This window comes from Chelonia mydas, chromosome 6 (assembly GCF_015237465.2).
Source record: "Chelonia mydas isolate rCheMyd1 chromosome 6, rCheMyd1.pri.v2, whole genome shotgun sequence".
Classification (NCBI taxonomy): domain Eukaryota; kingdom Metazoa; phylum Chordata; order Testudines; family Cheloniidae; genus Chelonia; species Chelonia mydas.
Genome location: NC_051246.2, coordinates 70,031,700 through 70,058,786, shown reverse-complemented (window position 1 = coordinate 70,058,786; position 27,087 = coordinate 70,031,700). Strand labels below are relative to the sequence as shown.

At 43.1% G+C, this 27,087-nt stretch overlaps 1 protein-coding gene across 10 annotated transcripts in view; it reads right to left on the bottom strand.

The window, feature by feature from the left end:
* TTBK2 (tau tubulin kinase 2) overlaps positions 1–27,087 on the bottom strand; it is a 220,226-nt gene that overhangs the window by 61,905 nt on the left and 131,234 nt on the right. For all 10 annotated transcript variants that reach the window (XM_037900386.2, XM_043547834.1, XM_043547833.1 and 7 more), the window contains 3 exons: positions 11,710–11,775; positions 10,179–10,271; positions 9,022–9,147 (listed from right to left, as the gene is read on the bottom strand). In XM_037900386.2, the coding sequence (XP_037756314.1) occupies positions 9,022–9,147; positions 10,179–10,271; positions 11,710–11,775 (285 nt within the window). The remainder of the gene's footprint in view (positions 1–9,021; positions 9,148–10,178; positions 10,272–11,709; positions 11,776–27,087) is intronic.

Sequence of the window (27,087 nt, the reverse complement as noted above, 5' to 3'; positions counted from 1 at the left end):
TTGTTGATATTTTTAGACAAGGCAGGGACTGTGTCAATTTACATCCTTGTTCAGCGCTCTTGAATAATACAAACCCAATCCTGACTGGGACCTCTAGGTACCATCCTAACTTCATAGAACTGGAAGGGACCTCAAGAGGTCATCTAGTCCAGTCCTCTGCACTCAAGGCAGAGCTAAGTATTATCTAGACCATCCCTGACAGGTGTTTGTCCAGCCTGCTCTTAAAAATCCCCAGTGATGGAGATTCCACAACCTCCCTAGGCAATTTATTCCAGTGCTTAACCACTCTGACAGTTAGGAAGTGTCAAACCTAACGTCCAACCTAAACCGCCCATTGCTTCTTGTCCTGTCCTATCCTCAGAGGTTTAGGAGAACAATTTTTCTCTGTCATCCTTGTAACAACCTTTTATGTACTTGAAAACTGTTATCATGTCCCCTCTCAGTCTTCTCTTCTCCAGATTAAACAAACCCAATTTTTTCAGTCTTCCTTCATAGGTCATGTGTAGCGGGGTGGTCACCCTGCTCTGGCCCAGAAAGGGTTAAAACAGCCCTGGGAGAGGGCTACCTATGGGAGCCAATAGTAAAAGCAGCCCTGGAGAGGGTTGCAGCTGGGAAAAGGGATTAAGAACAGCTGGGGGAAGCTGACTATGTAGCTGACCACAGGTGTGGCTGTCTTAATTAGGGCCCAGCTGGCCCTTATAAGAGGGCTGTGGGCCAGAAGCTGGGGGAATCTCACTCTAGCCCTGGAGTGGGAAGGGCTAGCTGCCTGAGAAGAAGGTACCTGAAGCGGAGCAGTGCTGGGGAAGGGCAAAGGGAGCTGGGAAGCTCCAGCCTGGTAAACCCCCAGGCTGCAGGCCTTGGTAAAGGCCCGGAAAGGTACTGGGGCTCCAGAGGGGCAGCTTGGGAATAGGCAGAGGCAGCTGGTCCTAACCCCTTGCCAGTGATGAGTGGCCATTACACTGCAATCTGCCCCAGTAAGCGGGGGTAAGATGATGACTGGCAGTAGCCACTGAGGCAAGGTGGGTTTAGAGGGTTCCCCAGGGAGGGAAGACCCAGAGTATGGGGGTACTGCTGGGGCAGAACCCCAGGGTAAAGGGCACCAGGGTCCAGGAGAGACACAGGCCTGCAGAGGGCGCTCCAAAGGCTGGAAAGAGCTAATTCCTGAGATGACCAGCAGGAGGTGCCACGCCAGTGAGTCGTCCCTTCGCTACATCATGTTTTCTAGACCTTTAATCATTTTTGTTGCTCTTCTCTGGTGGACCTTCTCCAATTTGTCCACATCTTTCCTAAAATGTGGTGCCCAGAACTGGACACAATACTCCAGTTGAAGCCTAATCAACAGAAGAATTACTTCTCGTGTCTTGCTTACAATATTGCTAATACATCCCAGCTTATGATCCACTATGACCCCCCAGATCTCTTTCCGCAGTACTCCTTCGTAGGCAGTCATTTCCCATTTTGTATGTGTGCAACTGATTGTTCCTTCCGAAGTGGAGTACTTTGCATTTGTCCTTATTGAATTTCATGCTATTTACTTCAGACCATTTCTCCAGTTTGTCCAGATCATTTTGAATTTTAATCCTAACCTCCAAAGCACTTGTAACCCCTCCCAGCTTGATATCATCCACAAACTTTATAAGTGTACTCTCTATGCCATTATCTAAATCATTGATGAAGATATTGAACAGAACCGGACCCAGAACCAATCCCTGTGGGACCCCACTCGTTATGCCCTTCATTAAATAGGGGACAAAAAAGGCAATAAAAAGAGGTTATATACGTACACGAAAAGCAAGAAAAAGACAAGGGAAATGTAAGTCCACTTAATGGGGAAGGACAGCTAATAATGGGTGACGCCAAGAAGGCTGAGCTGTTTAATGCCTTTTTTGCTTCAGTCTTCACTAAAAAGGTTAACAGCGGCAAAATGCTTCCACAATTAATATTAACAACAAGCCAGAATAGGGAAAGAACAGGTTAAAGAATATTTAGAAAAGTTACATATATTCAAGCTGGCAAGATCTGATGAAACTCATGCTAGGATACTTAAGGAACTAGCTGAATCAATCTTGGAACAATTAGCAATTATCTTTGACAACTCACGGAGGATGAATGAAGTCCTACAGGAATGGAGAAGGGCAAATATAGTACCTATCTTTAAAATGGGGAACAAAATTGCACCAGGGAATTATAGATCAGTCAGACACACTTCAATACAAATTATTATACAATCTGTTTGTAAGCACCTAAAGGATAACCGGTAATAGCCAATATGGATTTGTCAAGAACAAATCATGCCAAACCAATCTAATTTCCTTCTCTAACAGGGTTAATATCCTTTAAAAAAAAATCAAATGCACAACTACAACATGAGGAATAAATGACTAGACAGTAGACTGGTGAAAAGGATCTGCGAGTTATAGCGGATCACAAATTGAATATGAGTCAACAATGTGATGCAGTTGCAAAAATGTCTAATATAATTCTGGAGTGTATTAACAAGAGTGTCAAATGTAAGAAATTGGGGATAATTGTTTCACTGTACTCGGCAGCCATGAGGATTCAGCTGAAATACTGTGTACAGTTTTGGGTACGACCCTTTAAAAAAGATGTGGATAAATTGGAGCGAGTCCAGAGGAGAGCAATATAAATGATCGAACGTTTAAAAATCCTGACCTCTGAGGAAAGGTTAAAAAAACTCGGTATGTTTAGTCTTGAGAAAAGAAGACTGAAGGGGGACCTGATAACAATCTTCAAATATATTAAGAGCTGTTATAAAGAGAATGGTGATCAATTGTCCTCCATGTCCACTAAACAAGAAACAATCAGCTTAATCTGCAGCAACGAAGATTTAGGTTAGATATCCGGAAAAGCTTTCTAACAATAAGGATAGTTAAGTACTGGAACAGGTTACCAAGAGAGTTTGTGGAATGTCTGTCAAAGATTTTTAAGAACAAGTTAGGCAAACACCTGTTAGGGACGCTCTAGGTATACTTGTTACTGCCTCAGCATGGGGGGGATGGACTAGGTAACCTCTCGAGATTCCTTCCAGTTCTAAATTTCTGTGATTCTATAAATAAATAACAACAAAGAACTATGATACAAATCCACATCCCAAGAAGTACTTTTACAACTGACACGAATTCAGATAATCAAGGTATTGAATGGGCATGGAAAGTACAATACACTCTTACCCCTAAAGGTAGGGCCATCCAGTTAATAGTTATGGCACATGGGCAGGGTGGTGTAGGGAAGCTTGCACTGTAGCTGTAAAAATTCTATGAATAATCAAAGGACAGTCTACAGAACTGTCTTGGCTTTACCTTGGAACAGGTAAAATCTATAAATGTATCACTTTAATCTCTTATTGAGTTTCTGTGTCTACAACAGGGTGGGCCATTTAAAGAAAGGTGGGGGTGGTGTACATACAGCAGACCTACACTGAAAGAAAGGAAGAAATGCACTGGCAAAAGGGGAACTTGATATCACTTGATATTTCCAGTTCTTATTTAAAATCCTAGATCTTGATTTATCTGTTAATGTTAGCAAGCCAAGTAATCAATATGAATTTTTTTTTAAAAAAAGGAGCGGGCATTCTGCTATGTTGCCTGATCAGAAATCTCGATGGTAGATAAAGGAAGTTGGTTTCCAGCAGAAGAAACAGTTTTACTGCCAATAATAGCTAAAAAGTTGCAGTGAGAAAGAAACATGTTTCCCAGACAAAACTCCACAGATATCAACCTAATGAAAAATGCCAACAGCATTGGTCTCCTAGAGACAGACGCAGCAAAGGTATAAGATAAATATAACAGAATAAATTGATAAACAGATGCAATAACAGAGCTTCAGTTGCTGCTGTTTTCTGCCTTCTTAGTATAAACAGTGATACATTAGTGGCCATCTAATCAGGTTGGCTTTGATTTGTCTGAATATACTCTGTGAAAACAAGAGAACCAATGCACAATTTGCTGATGTTACACATAAATAGTCTCTACTTTGGAACTGCAGATGTGTGAATGTGGAACAGTATGAAAGAAAATTTTTCCAGAGGAAAGCTAATTAGTTTCACATGCCCAAACGTAATTTAATGGTGATGATGAATATTCTTATCTCTAGTCTTCTGGAAGCTGTAATTCCAGAATTAGTTAATATGATGCACTCATTCAGATTCATTCTCTGCAGTTTACGACTCAGCCAGTACGCAGAATATCATTATCTACAAATCAAACAAGTCTATTTGAAAGGCCAGCAGGAAGGGGTTTACTGACTCTTAATTAGATCTTGATAGTTTTCCCCCATCCTAGATTATGAGAGAAGAAAGTGTGTGGAGGGGGCGGAAAGAAGGGGGTGGTTTCTTCTATTGCCATGGAACAAAAAATGGAAATTTACAACAGAGGACAATTATTGTAGTCACACTTATTGTCCTGCACTTTAAACCTGTGAAGGAACCAAGGACTCAATCCTGCTCCCACTCAGGTCTGTCTCAACCCTGATTGTCCATCTCCATGAACTTTATCACTGACTTTCCCAATTCCAATGGCCACACAACTCTGCTAGTTGTTGTTGACGTACTTACAAAAATGTCACGTTTTGTGCCATGACTTCAAATTCCCTCTGAGGAGGTAACAGCCTGTGCCATTCCAGGGTGCAATCCAGACCAGTGAGGAGCTATCTCACCTTTGCCCTGAAACCTGGGGTGCCTCACAATACTTTGCTGCTGTAGCAATTTGGGCTCCTCAAAAACAGCCAAACAGCATTCAGGTCACATCCTAAATGTCTGTGTATAACTGCAGCCTGCCAGAACACTCCAGTTTCCATTAACCTTGGTTATCACTTGCAGGATGACCCCAGCACACTCCCAGTCCCAAATTTCCCCCCCCAAAACAGGTGTTCTACACTGTCCAGTCCTGTCCTGGACAGTCCAGATATTTTAGGTCCACTGACCCTTTCAGAGGACCAATATCCAACAGTTTCCTGCTTTAAATGGAGTTACCTACACAATTTAGTTAAAGCACAACACTGGATTTGTTTTGATTAAAGAATAAAACAAGTTTCTTTAACTACAAAGAGATAGGTTTTAAGTGAGTACAGGTATAATGCATTAAAGTAAAAAAATGGCTACAAGCAAAATAAAGACAAAATGCTTCCAAGTACTAAAACTTAATTAAACTTTCAAGTTGAAATCCCTTACCATGTTTCCAATAACATTGCTGACCAAATGCTCAGGCCAGGATCTGCTCCCATAGTCCAAAGGCTGCTTCTTTTGTCTTCTTAGGTGAATGAGAGATGGATAGGGACAGATACCTTGGGGTGGTTTTTTGCCCCTCAATTTTACAGTCCAGTCCCCCTTTGAAATGCATTTTCTTGAGGGTTATCCCTATATAATGTTTATTCCTGCTGTGAGGACGGAGACAAGGAGCCTTGTGGTGAAAGAGGTTTCATGCTGTTGCTTGCGAAGATGCAGATCTGTTTGTTCCTAACCCCTTTCCTTGACAAAGAATGGCCACTTGATAGGTGATTGCCCTCCAACTGACACCTGGCTAGAGGCGTCAGCTTGTCCTTAGTCTCTGAGAAACTGGTTTACCCAAACTTTTCTGATAAACACATTTCAGACCTAATTTCAGCATATGTTTATAACTTTACATATATTCTTACTATATATATTTCATCATGAAATTATTGACCGGTGGGTTATAGGGTTGCCAACTTTCTACTCACACAAAACCAACCACCCCGGCCCTGCCCCTTCTCCAAGGCCCCACCCCCTACTCATTCCACCCACCAACCCCCGTCGCTCGCTCTCCCCACCCTCACTCACTCGTTCATTTTCACCAGGCTGGCTCAGGGGATTGCGGTGCGGGAGGAGGTGAAGGCTCTGGCTGTGGTGGGGCCAGGAATGAAAGGCTTGGAGTGCAGGAGGGGGCTCCGGGCTGGGGGTGGAGCTGAGGGGTTCAGAGTATGGGAAGGGGCTACAGGCTGAGGCAGGGAGTTGGGGTGTGGGAGGGGGTACGGGTTCCGGGTTGGGGCCAGAAATGAGGGATTTAGGGTTCAGGAGGGGGTTCTGGGCTGGGGAAGGGGTTTGGGGTGCGGGGGGAGTGAGGGCTCCAGCTGGGAGTGTGGGCTCTGGTGTGGAGCCAGGAATGAGGGATTTGGGGTGCAGGAGGGAACGCCAGGCTGGAGCTGAGAGGTTCAGAGGGGGCTCTGGGCTGGGGCAGGGGGTTGGGCTGTGTGGGGGGGTGAGGGCTCTGGCTGGGGGTGCAGACTCTGGACTGGGGATGAGCGGTTTGGGATAAAGGATGGTTCTCAGGGCTGGGATTGAGGGGGTTGGAGGACGATCAAGGCTGGGGCAGGGGGTTGGGGCTCAGGAGGGGGTCAGGGGTGCAGGCTCTGAGCAGAGCTTAGCTCAAGCAGCTCCCAGAAGCAGTGGCACGTCCCCCCTCCAGCTCCGATGCAGAGGAGCAGCCAGGCAGCTTTGCGTGCTGTCCCATCTGTAGGCGCCGCTCCCACAGCTCCCATTGACCATGGTTCCTGGCCAATGGGAGCTGCAGAGCTGGAGCTTGGGGCAGGAGCAGCGTGCAGAGCCCCCTGGCTGTCCCTATGCATAGGAGCCAGAGGAGGGACATGCCACTGCTTCCTGGAGCCGCACCAAGCCACAGCAGGCAGGGAGCTTGCCTTAGCTCCCTTGCGCTGATGACCGGATTTTTAACAGCCTGACCCGTGCCGCCAGGGTCCCTTTTTGACCGGGCATTCTGGTAAAAAAACCGGACACCTAGCAATCCTAGTGGGTTATTATTTTTCAAATGATACCTCACAGGGGATATTTTGTACAAAGATTATTAAAATAGTGTGTAGGGTGTGAATGCAAGGGTTCACTCCGTCATATATCCCAACTGTTTTTCAACTATGTCTTCCAATTCCATGGTCAACTATCTAACATCGCATCTGATTGAGGATCACAATTAATTTCGTATTTCTGGCAAGAGTTGTTCAAGCTCCTTGTGATGGGGTGACTAATACACACACACCCCTGCAAGGTTTAATGCAGGCCAGATGGGCCAATTAACCCATTAGGCGCCTCATTAAGGAGGCTCAGCTGGACAGGAATAGGCAGGGACTATAAAGCCCAGGAGCTAAAAGGAGAAGAGGTGGCTGGGAAAACGCAGACACTCCTAGGAGAAAGGGAGGAGTGAGCTGGGACTGCAGTCACTCCCTGGGAAGAGGGAGGAGGCTTTGGGAACTCGTAGGCCCAGGAAGAAAAGGGGAACCAGTGGTAGGAAGAAGCCCCAGGATAGAGCAGTGAGGGCAGAGAGAGAAGGCCAAGGCTGCTGAGCTGAGAGTCTCTGGTCTGGGACCTGGAGAAGAGGTCGGGTCCGGGTTCCCCTACCAGTCACTGGGCGAGTAGCACAGAGGAAGTGAGCAAGAGTACTGCCTATGACTACTGAGGGGTTAATCTTCCCCAGAAGGGGGAAACATGGATAATAACACAGCCAAAGGGCTGAGCCATGAAGAAGACGTTATGGTTCCTGAGCTGCGAGAGGAGCTGCAGGTGGACAGAATGATGGTGTGCAAATAGCGGACGGAAGCATTGGCCTCAAGCTAATCCCCAGAGTACCAGAAGGAGGCGTCAGTCCAGCAGTGAGTGGTGCACCCCATGACACTCCTGAATGTGGATCTACATGTCTCCTCATCTTATCACTCGAAGATTGATGGACAGATGGAATGAGTGAACCAAATTCTTGAGCAATACTTCTGTTGCTTTATCAGTTACCACCAGAATGACTGGGTTTCATTTCTCTCTTTTGCCAAATTAGTGTACAATAACTCCAACCAAAGATCAACCCACCAGCGTCCTTTTTACACCAACTACAGTTTCCTCCACCTGTCCATGCCACAAGTCTCCCACATACTTGCAGCATCCAACGTATCTGAACACCTGCACTGCATCCAGGAGGAGTTCAAAGCCCACTGTGACAAAGTTCCTCCTCTACCTTGGTGGGTCTTGCACTTATTGGCAGATTTGCTCGCCTTGGAGCTTCATGACAGCCCTCAGCTTGGCCGTTTTTCTGAACCCACAGTCCAGGTCAACTCCTCCTGTGTCTGACCAGGAGTTGGGAGGATTTGGGGGGAACCCGGGCCCGCCCTCTACTCCAGGTTCCAGCCCAGGGCCCTGTGGAATGCAACTGTCTAGAGTGCCTTCTGGAACAGCTGTGCGACAGCTACAACTCCCTGGGCTACTTCCCCATGGCCTCCTCCCAACACCTTCTTTATCCTCACCATAGGACCTTCCTCCTGGTGTCTGATAATGCTTGTATTCCTCAGTCCTCCAACAGTATGCGTTCTCACTCTCAGCTCCTAGCACCTCTTGCTCCCAGCTCCTTACACGCACATCACAAACTGAAGTGAGCTCCTTTTTAAACCCAGGTGCCCTGATTAGCCTGCCTTAATTGATTCTAGCAGCTTCTTGATTGGCTGCAGGTGTTCTAATCAGCCTGTCTGTCTTAATTGTCTCCAGAAGGTTCCTGATTGTTCTGGAACCTTCCCTGTTACCTTACCGAGGGAAAAGGGATCTACTTAACCTGGGGCTAATATATCTGCCTTCTATTACTCTCCTGTAGCCATCCGGCCCGACCCTGTCACACCACCTAGAATTGGCCAAAAGAGATTACAAATGGTTTGCATACCTCTGTCTGCAGGGAACCCCTCACATCACAGTTGTAGATAAAATATGGCTCTCAACACAGCACCCTGGCTCTACCACACCTTCACAAAAGCTAGATTACTGATACAGTGGTCCATTGCAGGTCATCCAGCAGATCAACACTGTAGCCTTCAAACTATCTTAGCATCAAACTGCCAAACTTCACAAAAGTACCTTATGGCCATTAAAATAGCTCTACAGTCGGACAGTACATAATCATTATCGTTATGGATACAGGAACAGATCAAAGGAAGGATAATTTTGATAAAATAAGGCAAAACAAGATTATTTAAAAATGAGAAATACAAAAAAGTAAAAAGGCTTACCTGGTAATCAGGTTTTGTACAGTAATCTAAATTGGAGATGTGATCTAGAAAGATGTTGAATTCTTGGGGGAGATGTTTCAACATGAGCCTGTGGTCATATCTCTCTTTTATGGAGCCCACTTGCTCCTAGGAACAGTTAGCACAAAAAGCATTAGCATACCACCATTCCCAACTGCAGAATATTCACACCATACATCACAGGCATTAAGTGCAATATTTTTGGTCAGAGTTGAAGGGTGTATGAAAAGGAGATTAATCCTTTAGGTTATAGCAGGACCAGAGATCCTGCCACTGTCCTTAGCACCAATGTAAAACGTCCTTTAAAACCTCCAACTCAATACTTAAATGCTAGTCTAATTCTCTCTCTCTCTCTCTCTGTGTTTTCTTGCTGTTTGACACCACTGATTATAATTGAGCATTACAACTCTACTAGAATCATAGATAGGGATTAAAAAGTTCTGTTACGTCATCTACTTCAGTTCACTTCTGATACACAATTACTCCTCAGAGTAGACTTTTTTTAGTATTTTTATTCAGTCCAATATCAGATAGTCTGTGGTTTCCAAAGTCAGAAGAATAAGAGCAGTCCTTTGTATGGCCCATCTTCATCTACCAACATAGCTAAGTTAATCAGAAAGTGCTTTTGATTATGCTATACATTCAAAATAGAGAGACACAAGTAGTGGACAAAAGCCATCAGAGGTTTCTTTTTCTTTCCTTACCTCCCATAAGACATCTGCCTAACAGCATGACCACAGATCTACTGGGCTAACTTTGTCTAACAGCAAATACTGAATGTCTATTTCCAAGATGAAATGTCAAACTATGAAATTTTGTACAGAAGGTTTGTGAAGGCAAAAAGCACTGGTTTCAAAATAGGGCCATGAATTAATGTATGTACATTTATATTTGCCCTCTATAATGAATCTGTAAAAACTGTAAATTCTGTCTAAATTCCCTTGCAAACTAAGACTATTTGTAACACTCCACAACACTTTATGCCATGACATTTGCACTGTGATGTGAGGGGGGGAAATAACTAGAAACTGCTGCAAAATGTAACATTAGAATTTTATGAACCAATGATTCTTGAGAAGATTTTTCATGAAGGTGTTTATGTGCAATGCCCATCTAAGATCCTTATTTCTAGATTTTACCTTGTCTTTTATTTTTCTCCAAGGCAGCTGTCCGACCACAAACTCCACCAACATGTAGAACAGGGACCAGAGGTCATCATGCCTTCCCATTTCCTGTGAAAAAGAAGAGGGATGGAATTTTATTACTCCTCAGAACTGCTGTACTTTACCTTACTACTATGCAATCAGAGCTAGTGGGCTTTGCTGGATCCTGTATTGCTCTAGAGCAGGGGTGGGCAAACTTTGGCCCGCGGGCTGCATCCGACCCGCCAGCCATTTTAATTAGAACCTTGAGCTCCTGCTGAGGAGTTGGGTCTGGGGCTTGCCCCACTCCACGCTCCAGCTGGGGAGCAGAGTCGGGAGCCACTCCACGTGGCTTCCAGAAGCAGCAGCATGTCCCCCTTCTGGCTCCTATGCATAGGGGCAGTCAGGGGCCTCTGCTCTGCACGCTGCCCCCACCCCAAGAGCTGTCCCTGCAGATCTCATTGGCCGGGAACTGCAGCCAATGGGAGCTGCAGGGGCGGTGCCTGTGGATGTGGCAGCGCGCAGCAGAGCCGCCTGGCCACACTTCCGCATAGGAGTTGGAGGGGAGACATGCCACTGCTTCCGGGAACCACTTGAGGTAAGCGCCACCTGGAGCCTGCACCCCTGAGACACCCCCCACGCCTCACTCCCTGCCCCAGCCCTCATCCCCCTCCTACACCCCAAACCCTCATCCCCAGCCCCACCCCAGAGTCCTCACCCCACCCCTGCCCCTGCCCCATCCCGGAGCCCCTTCCTGCACCCTGAACTCTTCATTTCTGGACCTACCCTGGAGCCCACACCCCCAGCCACAGCCCTCATCCCCTCCTGCACCCCAACCCCAATTTCATAAGCATTCATGGCCCGCCATACAATTTCCATATCCAGATGTGGCCCTCGGGCCAAAAAGTTTGCCCACCCCTGTTCTAGAGACTTCAACTATTGTATATTCCCAATAAAACTGATTAGAAGAAAAATTGCAAAACAGACCCCTATAATACTGCAAGTAGGAAAACACTCTCTCCTTTTTCATCTCTTCAGATGGAAGAATAAAAAGCACAGAAAAAAATAGAAGAGGAAGCATGTTAAAATATGATTACAGGGATGTACATCATTTTACTGTGAAGTGAAATATCATCACACTGGCAATAGTAGTTTGTCCAAAATTCTCTAATACGCTGAGATCATGATGATAAGTGGAATATACTGTAAATATAATATGTTATCACCTTATAATTTCATCTTCCCTGTTCTACTCTTCTGTGGTATTACTAAACAGTGATGGTAATAATTAAAACTATTATGATTTCTGCAACCAGAACACCATTATGAAGATAAGACATTCAGTTATCTACAGTAACGTAAAAGTGACCTATTCTTTCCTAAATATTCCCCACAGTCTAACATCTTTCTATATAATAATGACAGAGGGACACAGAAAATGAAGCAAGATTTATACTATATACACAATTGACAGTGTTTTTAATTACTAGAAAACTCAGACAGGTGGGATGTAAGCACAGATACTCACTCTGTTTCTGTGAGCATTGACTGATGCATAGCGTACTGTTCCTCGAAAACCCGCAACAGCTCGTGGCTATCAGAGAAGTAGACACAAAAATCAAAGATTTTTCAGTACCAAAGAAGATAAACCACCTGATAACACACAACAACATGTAAAACCTACTACAGCACAGAGAATGGAGCAAAGGCAAATGTCATTTAGATCTTCTGTCTGCTTTCGGTTTCCCATATTGCTGGTACAATATTACTGCAAGAGATTCAATGGGGGCTCAAATGGACATGACAAGATGGTGTGCCGCATATCCACACCTGGGTTAGCTCCAGGGAAAAGCTATCCTCTACCTAGGTTAGTTTTTGTTTTAAAGAGTGTCAAATCCTCAAAGAGAGGCCTCTTAGGAAAGACACATGATGGGTTTACTAATATCTTTCACCACTGAGTCTTGGTTCTAAATCTCAGGAAGTCTGAAGTTTAAACTATGAAAGGAACAGAAGCGTACAAGTATCTTTGAAAAATCTCAAGATACTGCTAGGTCTCAGCTATCTTACATCAGAGAACAGCTAGGGACAATTAGGCATTTGTTAAAATTATTTTTATCATCGCAATTACTTTTCAGATCAAGAGGTCAATGATTTGAGAAATTCCAAGAGAGGGAGAACCCATATAAAAGTCTCAAAGCTGTGGGCTGAGAAATAAATAGCATGTACTGAGCATCTCATTGGGCTAACAAAAGGCAAAATATAGCTGAAGAAAGAAATGCATTTGCTGCATCCGATGTTGTAGAATGCCAGTCAGCACAATACCAAAGCAACCTCTTTCCCCAGAAGCACCTTCTTTGGCAGCTTCCTGGTCCCTACTAACTCTCCACAGAACAGGGCTACACTTTTATAGGAACTTTTTCCAGTGTGCCTTTCTGGTGCTGGTCCTTTAAACTTGGCAGAACCAAGGAACCGTTGCCCTAAAGTGGCCATCCTTGGCACTGTAACTGGCAGCATCTCTCTCTCCATCTTCTAGCTGGTGAATACCTGCCTTTCTTTCTCACTGCTGAGAAGATAGCACATTCTCACAGATCAAACTGAACTTTTAGAGCCACAGAACAGATACCTATAGAATAGTAATGACTTCCTGAAGTCTCTTGCTCCCAATAAAACATTATAGGAGCAGTGTAATTAAATATTTATTTTGTAATATTTTAATCTTCATGTTTATGGTACAAAATAAAATAAGTATTATATTACATTGTCAGAAATAGACATCCTACTCATTTTAGCCACTCAACTCACCTCACATAGACACAAAAAAAACCCTGCCTGAACTGCTAAATGTTATTTCTGTCTTTGCCTTTTTCCTGAACTTAAGATTTTCAAAAGTAATTTCTTCTTTTTGTTTCCTCTAAAAATTAATGCAAGAGACTTGTATAACCTACACCAGTTCTCACTTGATCTGAGAGGGAGTGAGGGTGAACACTACTTGCCTGGGGACCCATGCAAGTTTTTAGATTTTTCAAAAATAATATGATGAAAAGTTTCTATTCATACGCATTTGGAGACCACCACAATATAAAATTATGACTGTAATCAGGAAAAGTTTTTTTTTTTTCAAATTACCCAACGTGGCTATCATTCGTTCATGTCCACCAACGTGAGCAACATTGGGAACCCTCATATCGACAGGCCAGCAACTGCTGTCATTGTTTTTAACATCACATTGATTAGATCTGCTCTCAAGTAGGATTCCATATCAGCGTTTTTTAAAAAAAATGCCAACAGTAGCCAGTGGCCCATCTAAGCAATAGTGGAGCTGAACCAGGGTTAGTAAAGGTGGGAAAGCTTTTGCAAAAATTTTTAAGTGTAGACAGGGTCTTTGAGTGTACTGTAAATAGACTGGGTTTTTTTGCACTCTCACAAACAGCCTTTAAATGACACTTGGAAGTAATTTTGTGATTAGGTCTGCTAGAGAATTTAGTTTAAATTTCAGCTTAATTAGCTTTATAGTGTAAACCATCTTATAGTTTTTTATGATGAATCTTTAACTGTTTAACCAAAGGTACAAGTATAAAACCCCTAGAATCATCATAGAATATCAGGGTTGGAAGGGACTTCAGGAGGTCATCTAGTCCAACCCCCTGCTCAAAGCAGGACCAATCCCCAATTTTTGCCCTATATCCCTAAATGGCCCCCTCAAGGATTGAACTCACAACCCTGGGTTTAGCAGGCCAAAGCTCAAACCACTGAGCTATCCCTCCCTGCGGGAAAGGAAGCGTGGTCCAGTGATTACGGGGGGTTCTATAAGCCTGACTCTTCCACTGATTCCCTGCATCACCTTGGGCAAATCACTTCACTTCTCTGTGCTTTGGTTTATCTTTTCTGTCAAATGGGAATAGTAATCTTTAACAACCTCTCACAAAAGTGGTGGAGTATAGCTAATCTTTGTGGGTCCAAATCCTGTAGTCCCAGCATTGACCTATTGAATCCCATTAACTTCAAAAGGTGTTCTGTCTGCACAAGAACTGTGGGATCAGTTCCTGCATATCCTTGGATCAAAGGCACTATGTAAGTGCAAACTGTCATGAATTATGATCATACACGAGGTTTCCTCCAAGCAACTCCACATAGTTGATATGGATCCCCACTATCAGGCCAGTGGGTCCTCAGGATTGCTGAAGTCCAGAGTACAGCTTATTTATGTTTGAGTCTTATATGTCCCTTGCTACCATATAAAGGAGGTATCAGGATTTAGCCCCTTCTATCAAGTCTTTATAACAGATATGCCAGTGGTTGCATGTTATGCATACTCTTCTTCATCTAACACCCAGCTAGAACTCTCTGGGAGCTGGTATGTCATTGGGCTTAGATTTTACCCTGAGTAGGAGGGCCACAGAATTTCATGCTGCAGAAATTCCATGCTATAGTGTAAATTTAGGTAGGGTCTTTCTGTAAGATTTCAAGAGAATCTCAGCTCCCATTTTAAAAAGATGGGTTTTTAGCCCAGCAGTCCTAATCAGTCCTGAATCAGTCATCCAAGAGATCTTCTTATCTTACAGCTGTTTCTAAGACTGCTATAATTTAGGTAAATTTCCACAAGAATGTAAATAGGCTGAATGGTAGCATTTTTTTGCAGGATGTTGCTATACATCATAGCCCTAAAATGCCAACACATCAGTGTCCTCAGTATGAGCAAAGATGCAACCTGTAAATCCCAACAGCGCAGGAACCCAGAAGGTGAAATCCAATGCACTACTCTGGTTAGAATCTAAGAGCACAGCTGCACTGCCGTAAGCTCTCTAATGTAGCTGCTCTAAGCTGACAGGAGAGAGCTCTCCCGTTGGTTTAACTACTCAAACCCCCACGAGTGGCAAAAGCTACGTCTGCGGGACAAGCTCTCTTGCTGACATAGCGCTGTCCACACTGGCGCTTATGTCACTGTAACTTATTTCAGAGTAGCAGCCATGTTAGTCTGTATTCGCAAAAAGAAAAGGAGTACTTGTGGCACCTTAGAGACTAACAAATTTATTTGAGCATAAGCTTTCATGAGCTACAGCTCACTTCATCGGATGATGCGTTGATTGCATGCATCCGATGAAGCGAGCTGTAGCTCACGAAAGCTTATGCTCAAATAAATTTGTTAGTGTAACTTATGTTGCTTGGGGGTGACTTATTCACCCCCCTAAGCAACGTAAGTTATGTCAACATAAGATGTAGTGTAGACATAGCCTAAATGAGGTCAGGAACATATTTACTTTTACCAAGTGAAATATTTCTCTTTTCATGAAGACAATGAAATAAACATGGTGACTGGAATGGACAGGGACCCATCTTCTTAGAGTAATGACCTTGATTTCCACTAGGTAACTAGCACACACCAAATCATTTCCCATTTGTTTGACTTCGGGCAAGGAGAGTGAACACAAAACAGTTCCTTTAGAGTTTTGATGCAAATTTTAAAGTGCAATCTTCTCCACCGTCTATTGAATCCATTGGGCTGTTGTATCTAAGATCTACACCAGGACAAAAGTCTTTTTTATCAGGTCATATAAAGCAGGTAACTTCTCACTATGCCAGCTGCTTAACGTTAAAACACCTATTTTAATTATACTCTAAGTTGCATCACTCACAAAACTATTGATGGTTTTGGAGGTAGTTAGCTGGGCCAGTTCAAAATGGGATTTACTGCCCTCTGGGCTTTTACTAAGCTTCTGAAACTCCTGTATCAGAATTCTTGATGCATATCAAAAAGCTTCATGTAATAAAAGATAAGTTCTCAAACCATCCACTTTACTGGAGCTTTCAAACAAAACCCCCTCTACCACCAACTGTGAAGCTTTTTTGTTTATAGATCCCCAAAATGGATGTGTCCAATATTGGTTCATCTACCAGCAACTCAGGATTCTCCTTCTGTAAAGGACATAGATTATTATGCAGCCACGATAAAATGACTAGTTAATTTTTTTTAAAACTGGTACTACCAAATTAAGGCATAGACAATACTTCAGAATGCTTACAGGGTGTCAGAAAGGATTGGGTTCCCAGAAGCAGGATCCACAATTTTATCTACCAGATTCAATCTCTAAGAAATCTCCCTCAGCAGCAGCTGAGCTTTCTGAAAACAACCTAATTTCCCCCATTGAGAGTGAAAGCTTGAAAGCTGTCTATCCGGAGCCATTAAAGAAGGTGACCTACAAGAGCTATTAAGAGAACCATCTGAGTTTATAGCTTCTTTGACATGAATAATTCTCTGGAGTGCATTTGTAATTACAGAAGGAAATGCATACATTTGGGTATATCCGTGAATTCCACTGAAAATCTTCATTTAAATGGATTACATCTGTGTCTCTTTCCATAAGAGGAGAGACTTTTATGAGACCTCATCAATGCATGGCTGCTTCTTCACTTGGGACTTTGCAGCTTGTATCTATCTAGATTGTAATTCTAGAGCATCTATCACCATAATATCCAAGTACCATTTACAATAAAAATTTCTCAGAGATATTCCTAGCATATTTGATAATGGGCTCTGCTCTTCATCTCTCCCAGGTTTAGCAGCTTTAGTTACTGTGTTTTTGTTTTATATTGCTGCTGCTGTTGTAATTTCTTGCCTTTGGTTATTGTAACAAAGCTTTTGCAAAGAGATGAGTCCTTCATCTTTCTGTGAAAACTGTCACACTTGAGCTCAGTCTGATTTGGTCCCATAAACTACTACAGTCAAACTCCTTTGATGAACAATAGTTTACTCCTAACTTTTGAGAACTTTACACTGGGCATTGTCAGTTACATTCTACCAAGGGAGCGATTCTCTAAGTATTTCATGAATGGAGGAGGTGATTTTGAATGTAGCTGGGCTTCAACCCAATTAAGGCTTTAAAGATTAAGACCAGAAACTTGAATTGGCACAAGAAGCAAAGTGAAAGAGGAGTGTATGGCCCACTTGAGCAATGCATTCTCTGCAGTTTTTCCTGCTAAGCAATGAAAGCCAATGTTTGCAAGGCCCATGCTGGTGCTATTAGTATGATGTAATCCCCATCTTGTTTGATCTTGTACAAGACCTTGGGCAGAAACAGAACTTGAGGGAAAGCATACAGCAGGCCTTTTGGAAAATTCAGGAGGAAAGTATCTGGCACTGACCCTGGGCTGTGACCCGCCAGGGAACACAAAAAAAAACATTTCTTGTTTTCTTTCACTGAGAACAGGTCCCCTCGGGAATACTCCACAATTGGAAAATGGTGATGGACACATCCGGATGACGGGATCATTCATGGTGGCCTGCAGACAATCTGCTCAGGTGATCAGCCAGGGTGTTTTGAACCTCTGGAAGGTAGGCTGCTTTCACGTTGATGGATCTGGCTATGCAAAAGTTCCAAAGCAAGATGGGCTGTATGCATAACTTCGTCAACTGGAGTCCTCCCTGTCCGTTTACATAAAACATGGCTGTTGTGTTGCCTGTGAGTACTAACAAACTCTGCCCCCTCACATGCAGGAGGAATGACATACAAGCCAAATAAATGGCCTGAAGTTCTTTGTTATATGGACACCAAGGTCCTGGGACGACCAAAGCCCCTGAGTCTGATGGGGACCTAAGTGAGCTCCTCAACCTATATCAGATGCATCCATGACCAAGGTGAGTATCTGCTGAGGAGGCGCAAAGGGAACTCATGTGCAAACACTCAATGGGTCTCTCCACCAGCCCAGGGAGGACAAGACTTGAGCTGTTACCTGAACTACCCCATCCATGTGATGGTCAGCTGGAGAGTATACTGAGGTTAGCCAACCCTGCAGCCCTCTGAAGTGCAGTTTAGTGTGCTGGACCACGTAGGTGCATGCCGCCATATGCACTAGAAGTCTGAGGCACTTTCAAACCATAGTGAGAGGATGTGCCTTTAGAACTAGAGCAATGATCTGCAGTTCACTGAACCTCATTTGCGGCAGGAATGCCCTGGCCTGTGTGGAGTCTAGCACTGTCCCAACTCTATTCTCTGAACTGACGTCAGAATAGATTTTTCTGTGTTAATTAGGAGCCCTAATGTGTGAAAGGCTGACTGGATAGTATCTATGTTGGAGAGCATTTGACATCTGGATTGGTCCCTCAATACCCAGTCATCCAGGTTAGAGAACATGTGGATTCCCAACCTGCACAGAAAAGCAACCACTCCTGCCATGCATTTTGTAAACATGAAAGGGGCTACTGCAAGGTCAAAGGGGAGAACTGCAAATTGGTAGTGTGAATTGTTGACCATGAACCTGAGGAATTTTCTGTGGCTGCAATGAATTGCCAATTGAAAGCAAGCATCCTTTAAGTCCTGAGCAGAGTACCGGTCCCCAGTCTCTAAGGAAGGGATAACAGAAGCAAGAATAACCATCTGAAATTTTGTTTTCTTCAGAAACTTGTTCAGTTGCTTTAGATCTAAAAGATGCCTGAGATCCCTTTGCCTTTGGCATTAGGTAATATTTGGAATAGAATCCTTTCCCTCGGAAAGGCATGGGAACTTCCTCTATGGCCCCCACAAGGAGGAGAGACTGGAACTCCTGAAGTATCACACTCTCATGAGAGTGGTCCTTAAAGAGGGATGGGGTAGGGGATCGGAAGAGGAACAGAAGTAACCTGGAGGGTGTAACCCAGTTCTACCTTACTTAAGACCCACTGATCTGTGGTGATGCAAGACCAAGCACTTAGGAAATGCAATAAGTGGTTGGCAAAAATAGGGGAAGAGAACAATGGTATCCAGGGAAGTGACAGGCTGCTCTCAACCAAAAGTCAAAATGAATGCTTTGAGGAACAGTCTGCCTGGATGAAGCAGGTTCTGTGGAGGAAGAAAAAGTAGTAGGCCATCTTTTATAACCTCTGTCCACGCTTTCTCAATAGATCTTGGCTATGAGGCATAAATGTGTGGAATTGCTGGGACTGTTGCGGGCAGAAAGCTCTTTCTTTGTCACTGGTGTTAAGTTCTATTTTCTCTAACACTGAACACAATATTTGTAAAGTCACTATTCATAAGAATATTTAACTGGAACAGCCCTCTAATTACTCTTATTTCCCATTTATCTCCTCAAGTCCATTTCTAAGTTTTTAAAGTTCGGCTAAACCTCTGTGGTTTTAATGTTCTGTCTGAAGTTGCACCAACACATTTCTGTGCATGGTCTACACAGGCACTTTTTGCTTTTCTTAGTATATTTCTAGGGTAGTATATGCAGTCGCACAAATGTTGAAAATTGATGATAAAAGCCAGTTTGCTGGAGATACTCCAAAAGTTCAAATCCCCTGTGAGCACTGAACAAAGGTAAATGGCATTTATTTGGTTTCTTATGCAAACACCTGAGTAGAAGAACATGTTCACAAAGCCCATGTGAACAGATGTTTAATTGCTTCCATAGTGATTAAAAAGATGGAAACATTTATGTTCACAGATGTCTTCTCATGAGCCTTTTCATAAGGATCAGTATTTACAGCACTTGCTGACAGATTCTAAGAAAGCAGGTGTCAGAGCTGAGAATTTTGTTATTGTGGGGATCTTCAATTCCCTGTTGCATCAGTAGAGAGTCAAGAGTGGATTTTGCCTTCTGCAAGTGACTGCCCATAAGAATTTTATTAGATAATTTGTTTCCTCTGGATTTAAATGGATTTGCAATTGTTTGAGAGGTGAAATTCAGGCATTGTTAGATATTTTATCTGAACACCTCAATGCTTAGAGTCAGTATTCCTCCAAAACATGATGCTATATTTCCAAGTTGTTCTAAAAGCAGGAGTTCCAGCTGTGCACACCTGTAAAGATTTTATAACATTCCCAATCAAAAATCTGGTAGTTAAAGTACCACAAACCTACTTGGACGACACATTACAAAAATGTTTGTTTTTAAAAAGAACTCTCAAAGGCCAGAGATCCAAAATTAAAGTTACACTTAAGTAAAAAGTTTCCAAACACTGGAAAGTATGGAAATACTCAGTTAAGTTCAGCCAAACAATCATAACTCTGCTCCCATGTCACTGCCCTGAGAACAAGCAAAAAATTAAAATCCATTTTAGCCTCAAACATCAAAAAGGTTCATTTACTCATTGAGTCAAATTTAACACTTCTTACTAGACACTCTTACTCGCAATCTTTAAGGAGTTGGCTGTGATATGACAATCTGCCTTGAATAACAGGCAGGGGATGGCTTCACTACTCCAGAAGCAGAGTGATTAGAGGGCATGTGAGAAGCTCAAAAGACGCAGAATACAAACAGTTTATTACATAGTTGCTGAAATACAGATATCTTTCTCATGGATATAATTACCACAAAGTTACATGTGTACACATACACTCTTTATATAATTTTTAAAATAGATTACATACTGGATCCTCAACTGAAGCACACCTTTAATTAAGAAATCATTCTTCAAGTATTTACATTCTCTTTAACATATAATAACGTTTGGTGTTCAAACAAATTGACAGCGCTCCATTACAATAATGTTCTATTAGATCTTTTTATATGTTCATATATAGAAATAAATTAAACAAGACCAAAACCATACTATATAAATGCCATAATAAACCACATGTTATCGGGGGGATACTTTTTCAAGGATCTGCAGGGATGTTGCCTTATTTTTAAAAATATATAATTCTTAAATTGAGCACAAGCTACACATGATATGGCACAAACAGGTATATTGCATACACAGTGTGAGGTTGAAAATGGTGATACTACCTAACTCTTCTGTATGGCATAATATTTACATGTGCATTCTAAATAAAAACTACTGAAAGTGATATGATTTGTCCTAATACGCTGGTGCAGGACTTCCAGTCCATTTAGGAAAAAAAGCAAGGTTAACCAAATTAAATAGAAATGGAAATATAAAATATAACCAGATAAGCAATTCATACGCCTGTCCTCGGCTGTAGGTATAAGTACAGATGATTCGGTGCATTCCAGTAATGGAGCTATTACATCTAAGAACATCTCTTCCCTTCATCTCCTCCCTCTTTCACAGCCCTATAAAAATACAACGTATGTTGATCTCTGAGTTAAGTCCTATGTATCAGATTGATTCATTACTCAAAAGCAAACAGTCCTTACCAATATTCTATAAACTCAGTAAGCTATGGAGACACTTTTCTCTTCAGAACTAGATCAACTTGCACACAAAAATCCAGGAGATTATTAAAAATTGCCCATCTCCCAATGAACTTACTCTAATAACTATGAAACAGGGCTGAAGATTTTTAACTTGCTCCATTTTATCATAAATTCTTCTGTCCAAGAGCAACTCTAATCTGTAACATGCAAAACAGGGTTCAAAATAGGATTCTTTAGCTGCTCTTTATTGTAAAGAGTTTTAACCTTTTTTCTTTTAAACTGAAAATTAACCAGATGAGGCAGAATATTGTAGAGATATATTACAATAATCAGTAGACTGCAACCAAAACTGTTTAAATTTGAAACGTAAACAGAGGCCTTGGAATAAATGAAAAATTGTCTCCATTGATTTAATAACCTAATAATATATAAGCATATTGAGTCCCAAGGGTGAGCACAAGGGATGCACTTTCTTTTACTGCTATCTCAGCCCTGGTCTACACTAGGCCTTTAGGTTGAATTTAGCAGCATTAAATCGATGTAAACCTGCACCCGTCCACACGATGAAGCCCTTTATTTCGACTTAAAGGGCTCTTAAAATCGATTTCCTTACTCCACCCCTGACAAGTGGATTAGCGCTTAAATCGGCCTTGCCGGGTCGAATTTGGGGTACTGTGGACACAATTCGACGGTATTGGCCTCCGGGAGCTATCCCAGAGTGCTCCATTGTGACCGCTCTGGACAGCACTCTCAACTCAGATGCACTGGCCAGGTAGACAGGAAAAGAACTGCGAACTTTTGAATCTCATTTCCTGTTTGGCCAGCGTGGCAAGCTGCAGGTGACCATGCAGAGCTCATCAGCAGAGGTGACCATAATGGAGTCCCAGAATCGCAAAAGAGCTCCAGCATGGACTGAACAGGAGGTACTGGATCTGATTGCTGTGTGGGGAGAGGAATCTGTGCTATCAGAACTCCGTTACAGTTTTCGAAATGCCAAAACCTTTGTCAAAATCTCCCAGGGCATGAAGGACAGAGGCCATAACAGGGACCCGAAGCAGTGCCGCGTGAAACTTAAGGAGCTGAGGCAAGCCTACCAGAAAACCAGAGAGGCGAATGGCCGCTCCGGGTCAGAGCCCCAAACATGCCGCTTCTATGATGAGCTGCATGCCATTTTAGGGGGTTCAGCCACCACTACCTCAGCCGCCTTGTTTGACTCCTTCAATGGAGATGAAGGCAACATGGAAGCAGGTTCTGGGGACGAAGATGATGATGATGAGGAGGAGGTTGTAGATAGCTCACAGCAAGCAAGCGGAGAAACCGCTTTTCCCGACAGCCAGGAACTGTTTCTCACCCTGGACCTGGAGCCAGTACCCCCCGAACCCACCCAAGGCTGCCTCCTGGACCCGGCAGGCGGAGAAGGGACCTCCAGTGAGTGTACCTTTTAAAATACTATACATGGTTTAAAAGCAAGCATGTGAAAGGTTTACTTTGCCCTGGCAATCGCGGCTCTCCTGGATGTACTCCCAAAGCCTTTGCAAAAGGTTTCTGGGGAGGGCAGCCTTATTGCGTCCTTTGTGGTACGACACTTTACCACTCCAGGCCAGTAACACGTACTCGGGAATCATTGTACAACAAAGCATTGCAGTGTATGTTTGCTGGCGTTCAAACAACGTCCGTTCTTTATCTCTCTGTGTTATCCTCAGGACAGTGAGATATCATTCATGATCACCTGGTTGAAATAGGGTGCTTTTCTTCAGGGGACACTCAGAGGAGCCCATTCCTGCTGGGCTGTTTAACTGTGGCTGAACAGAAATGTTCCCCGCTGTTAACCACGGGGAGGGGGGAGGGTTTAGGGGGTAGCCATGCGGTGGGGGCAGGCAAAATGCGACCTTGTAACGAAAGCACATGTGCTATGTATGTAATGTTAACAGCAAGGTTTACCCTGAAAGAGTGTAGCCACTGTTTTATAAAATGTGTCTTTTTAAATACCGCTGTCCCTTTTTTTTTCTCCACCAGCTGCATGTGTTTCAATGATCACAGGATCTTCTCCTTCCCAGAGGCTAGTGAAGATTAGAAAGAAAAAAGAACGCACTCATGATGAAATGTTCTCTGAGCTCATGCTGTCCTCCCACACTGACAGAGCACAGATGAATGCGTGGCGGCAAATAATGTCAGAGTGCAGGAAAGCACAAAATGACCGGGAGGAGAGGTGGCGGGCTGAAGAGAGTAAGTGGCAGGCTGAAGACAGGGCTGAAGCTCAAATGTGGCAGCAGCGTGATGAGAGAAGGCAGGATTCAATGCTGAGGCTGCTGGAGGACCAAACCAGTATGCTCCAGTGTATGGTTGAGCTGCAGGAAAGGCAGCTGGAGCACAGACTGCCACTACAGCCCCTGTGTAACCAACCGCCCTCCTCCCCAAGTTCCATAGCCTCCACACCCAGACGCCCAAGAACGCGGTGGGGGGGCCACCGGCCAACCAGCCACTCCGCCACAGAGGATTGCCCAAAAAACAGAAGGCTGGCATTCAATAAATTTTAAAGTTGTAAACTTTAAAGTGCTATGTGGCATTTTCCTTCCCTCCTCCACCACCCCTCCTGGGCTACCTTGGTAGTCATCCCCCTATTTGTGTGATGAATGAATAAAGAATGCATGAATGTGAAGCAACAATGACTTTATTGCCTCTGCAAGCAATGATCAAAGGGAGGAGGGGAGGGTGGTTAGCTTACAGGGAAGTAGAGTGAACCAAGGGGCGGGGGGTTTCATCAAGGAGAAACAAAGAGAACTTTCACATCGTAGCCTGGCCAGTCATGAAACTGGTTTTCAAAGCTTCTCTGATGCGTACCACGCCCTCCTGTGCTCTTCTAACCGCCCTGGTGTCTGGCTGCGCGTAACCAGCAGCCAGGCGATTTGCCTCAACCTCCCACCCTGCCATAAACATCTCCCCCTTACTCTCACAGATATTGTGGAGCGCACAGCAAGCAGTAATAACAGTGGGAATATTGGTTTCGCTGAGGTCTAAGCGAGTCAGTAAACTGCGCCAGCGTGCCTTTAAACGTCCAAATGCACATTCTACCACCATTCTGCACTTGCTCAGCCTGTAGCTGAACAGCTCCTGACTACTGTCCAGGCTGCCTGTGTACGGCTTCATGAGCCATGGCATTAAGGGGTAGGCTGGGTCCCCAAGGATAACTATAGGCATTTCAACATCCACAACGGTTATTTTCTGGTCTGGGAATAAAGTCCCTTCCTGAAGCTTCTGAAACAGACCAGAGTTCCTGAAGATGCGAGTGTCATGTACCTTTCCCGGCTATCCCACGTTGATGTTGGTGAAACGTCCCTTGTGACCCACCAGAGCTTGCAGCACTATTGAAAAGTACCCCTTGCGGTTTATGTACTCGCCGGCTTAGTGCTCTGAAAACCACCCACGACAATGTTTTTTCCCCATCAGGCATTGGGAGCTCAACCCAGAATTCCAATGGGCAGCGGAGACTGCAGGAACTGTGGGATAGCTACCCACAGTTCACCGCTATGAAAGTCGACGCTAGCCACGGTACTGTGGACGCACTCCACCAACTTACTGCGCTTAGTGGGGACGCACGCAATCAACTGTATAAAACCGCTTCTGAAAAATCGACTTCTATAAATCAACCTGATTTCATAGTGTAGACATACCCTTAGACATAAATTTTAGGCTGAGTAACAAGAGAGTTGCAAAACATTTCTATTCAAGCCAACAACCCTCTCCATAATTTTATAAAAGTTTTACTTTTCCCTGCTCACTAGGAATATGTTAAATTTAAAGTTACATTCAGAGAGTCCAATGGAAGACAAGAACTCTTCTCTTCAATGCTGTCACATTTATTTTTGAATGGTGTCTTTTTTCTTTTTAACAAAATCACACTTTGCAATAAATTATTGAATATACACACAAATACACAAAAACAAGATTACAAGAAGCATTTGTTCATTTAATAGAGAGTGGAATAAGAAGGGCTGCAGTGAAAAATGTTTTGAGGAATGAAACAGGAAACTGATTAGGAAAATAGGATTTCATTGTTTTATGATAAATGATTAGATGTCATAAGAAGAAGAAAGAGGTTGATCTGAAGAGTTGGGGCAATAGGCACACAAAGGCTATGTTAGATACAATGTGGGAGAAGAATCTATTACTCAAATTAAAGAGCCATAAGCAGAGATGAGAGAGGTATGATTGAAAGTTTTGAGGATCGTGAAGAATAAGGACAAAAAATTTGTATTAGATTTTTAAACAGACAAGTATGTGAAGATTTCTGAGCATGTGGCAATATGTTCCCATTTTCAAGTATGAGTAAACTCAACTATTTCAGTGTCATGTCAGACTTCGTACCAAAAGTCTGAATCAGATGGAATGAATGATCCAAAGAGGAAACAAGAAGCTAGACCTCTGAGTTAGTGAGTCTGGAAAGCCTAACTAATTATCAGGATGACAAATGGATATGTCATTAATTCACTGGCCCTGCAGATGACTACGTATCAGTGCATTCTGCATCAGCAGTTTATGTGAGGAACTGGTGTCTGCTAACTCCCGGGGGCTAATCCCTGGGATTGTTTTGCACTGTACGAAAAAATAGACATGTGGTGGGAAGGAAAGTTGTGGATGAGGGAATATGTAGAAGGGAAGAGAGAGTTAATAATTACAGTAGTGATTTCTTGGATTCCATCAAATGTCAGTGTTTATCCACTAAGAAATCCTCCTGGGAGTCCTCTTTTTGTAGCCTCCAAAATCATTCATATTGGCTCTTGCCTGCTGTAAATGGAATGGAGGTCATTCGGGATAATCTAATCCAAAGGTGAAATATCATGTTTCCTAATAGCAAATCACATTGGAGAGGAAGATAACTAAATGGGCTGACAACTGTTTGCTCAATAGTCCTGTAAACAGATTATCCACATAAAACACCCCAAGAACATAATGAAAAGCACAACAAGCCCTGCAAATGTCAAACTACAGAAAAGCTTTATTGATACATCTCTTACTATTTTCAGAATTATTTTGCAGAAAGAAGTTCCTGTATGTTAAACCTCCGTATTATGGTGATGCATTTAGATGTCAGCAAAAGTGATAATAAATAGATTCTAATTCAAAAAATAAGGAGGATTCCTCAAATCCATTCATCACTTTTCATGCTGGGCTACCAGTTGCATAGGACTGGCCAACTAATAAATATGTATTGAGATGATGAAAAAATATTCCCTCTGTTGCACATGAACGCATTTAAATGTATTAAATACCTCAACCCCTCCTTTCCCTGAATATAAAGCCATGAAAATGGCAACTGATTTAAAATGTGCCCCAAACACAGTATGAACAGGGAGTAGTCACACATTTACGTTAGACTGGAACTGAGAAAGATTTGTGAATACATACCACAGGAAAAATGCATGGAAATGTTGCTGTATTTAAGTAAACCTTAAGCATGTTTCGGGAAGTAGCACTGGATGACATGCATAACTGAGTAGTGATAATATGAATGAAATATATAAAACCAAATATATTTTATATTCATTTATAAAGATATACTTTTAGACTGCCACTCTCCTAATGGACCACTGTGATGGCAGAAATCACTAGACACATTTCTGCTGACCGTACCTAGATGTGGTGCTTCTTTTGTCTGGAGATAGGATGTTTTTGCAGGAAGCCCCTACCTGATGAACTCCCTCCCACTGACAGTATTCAAGAGCCCAAGTTTATTGATTTTTAAAACACAGAGTATGAAATATTCTGATCTAATGTTTATTGGTTAGTTATCCATCACTGGACTATTTATTTGTTTTGGTTGGGCTGGTACCGA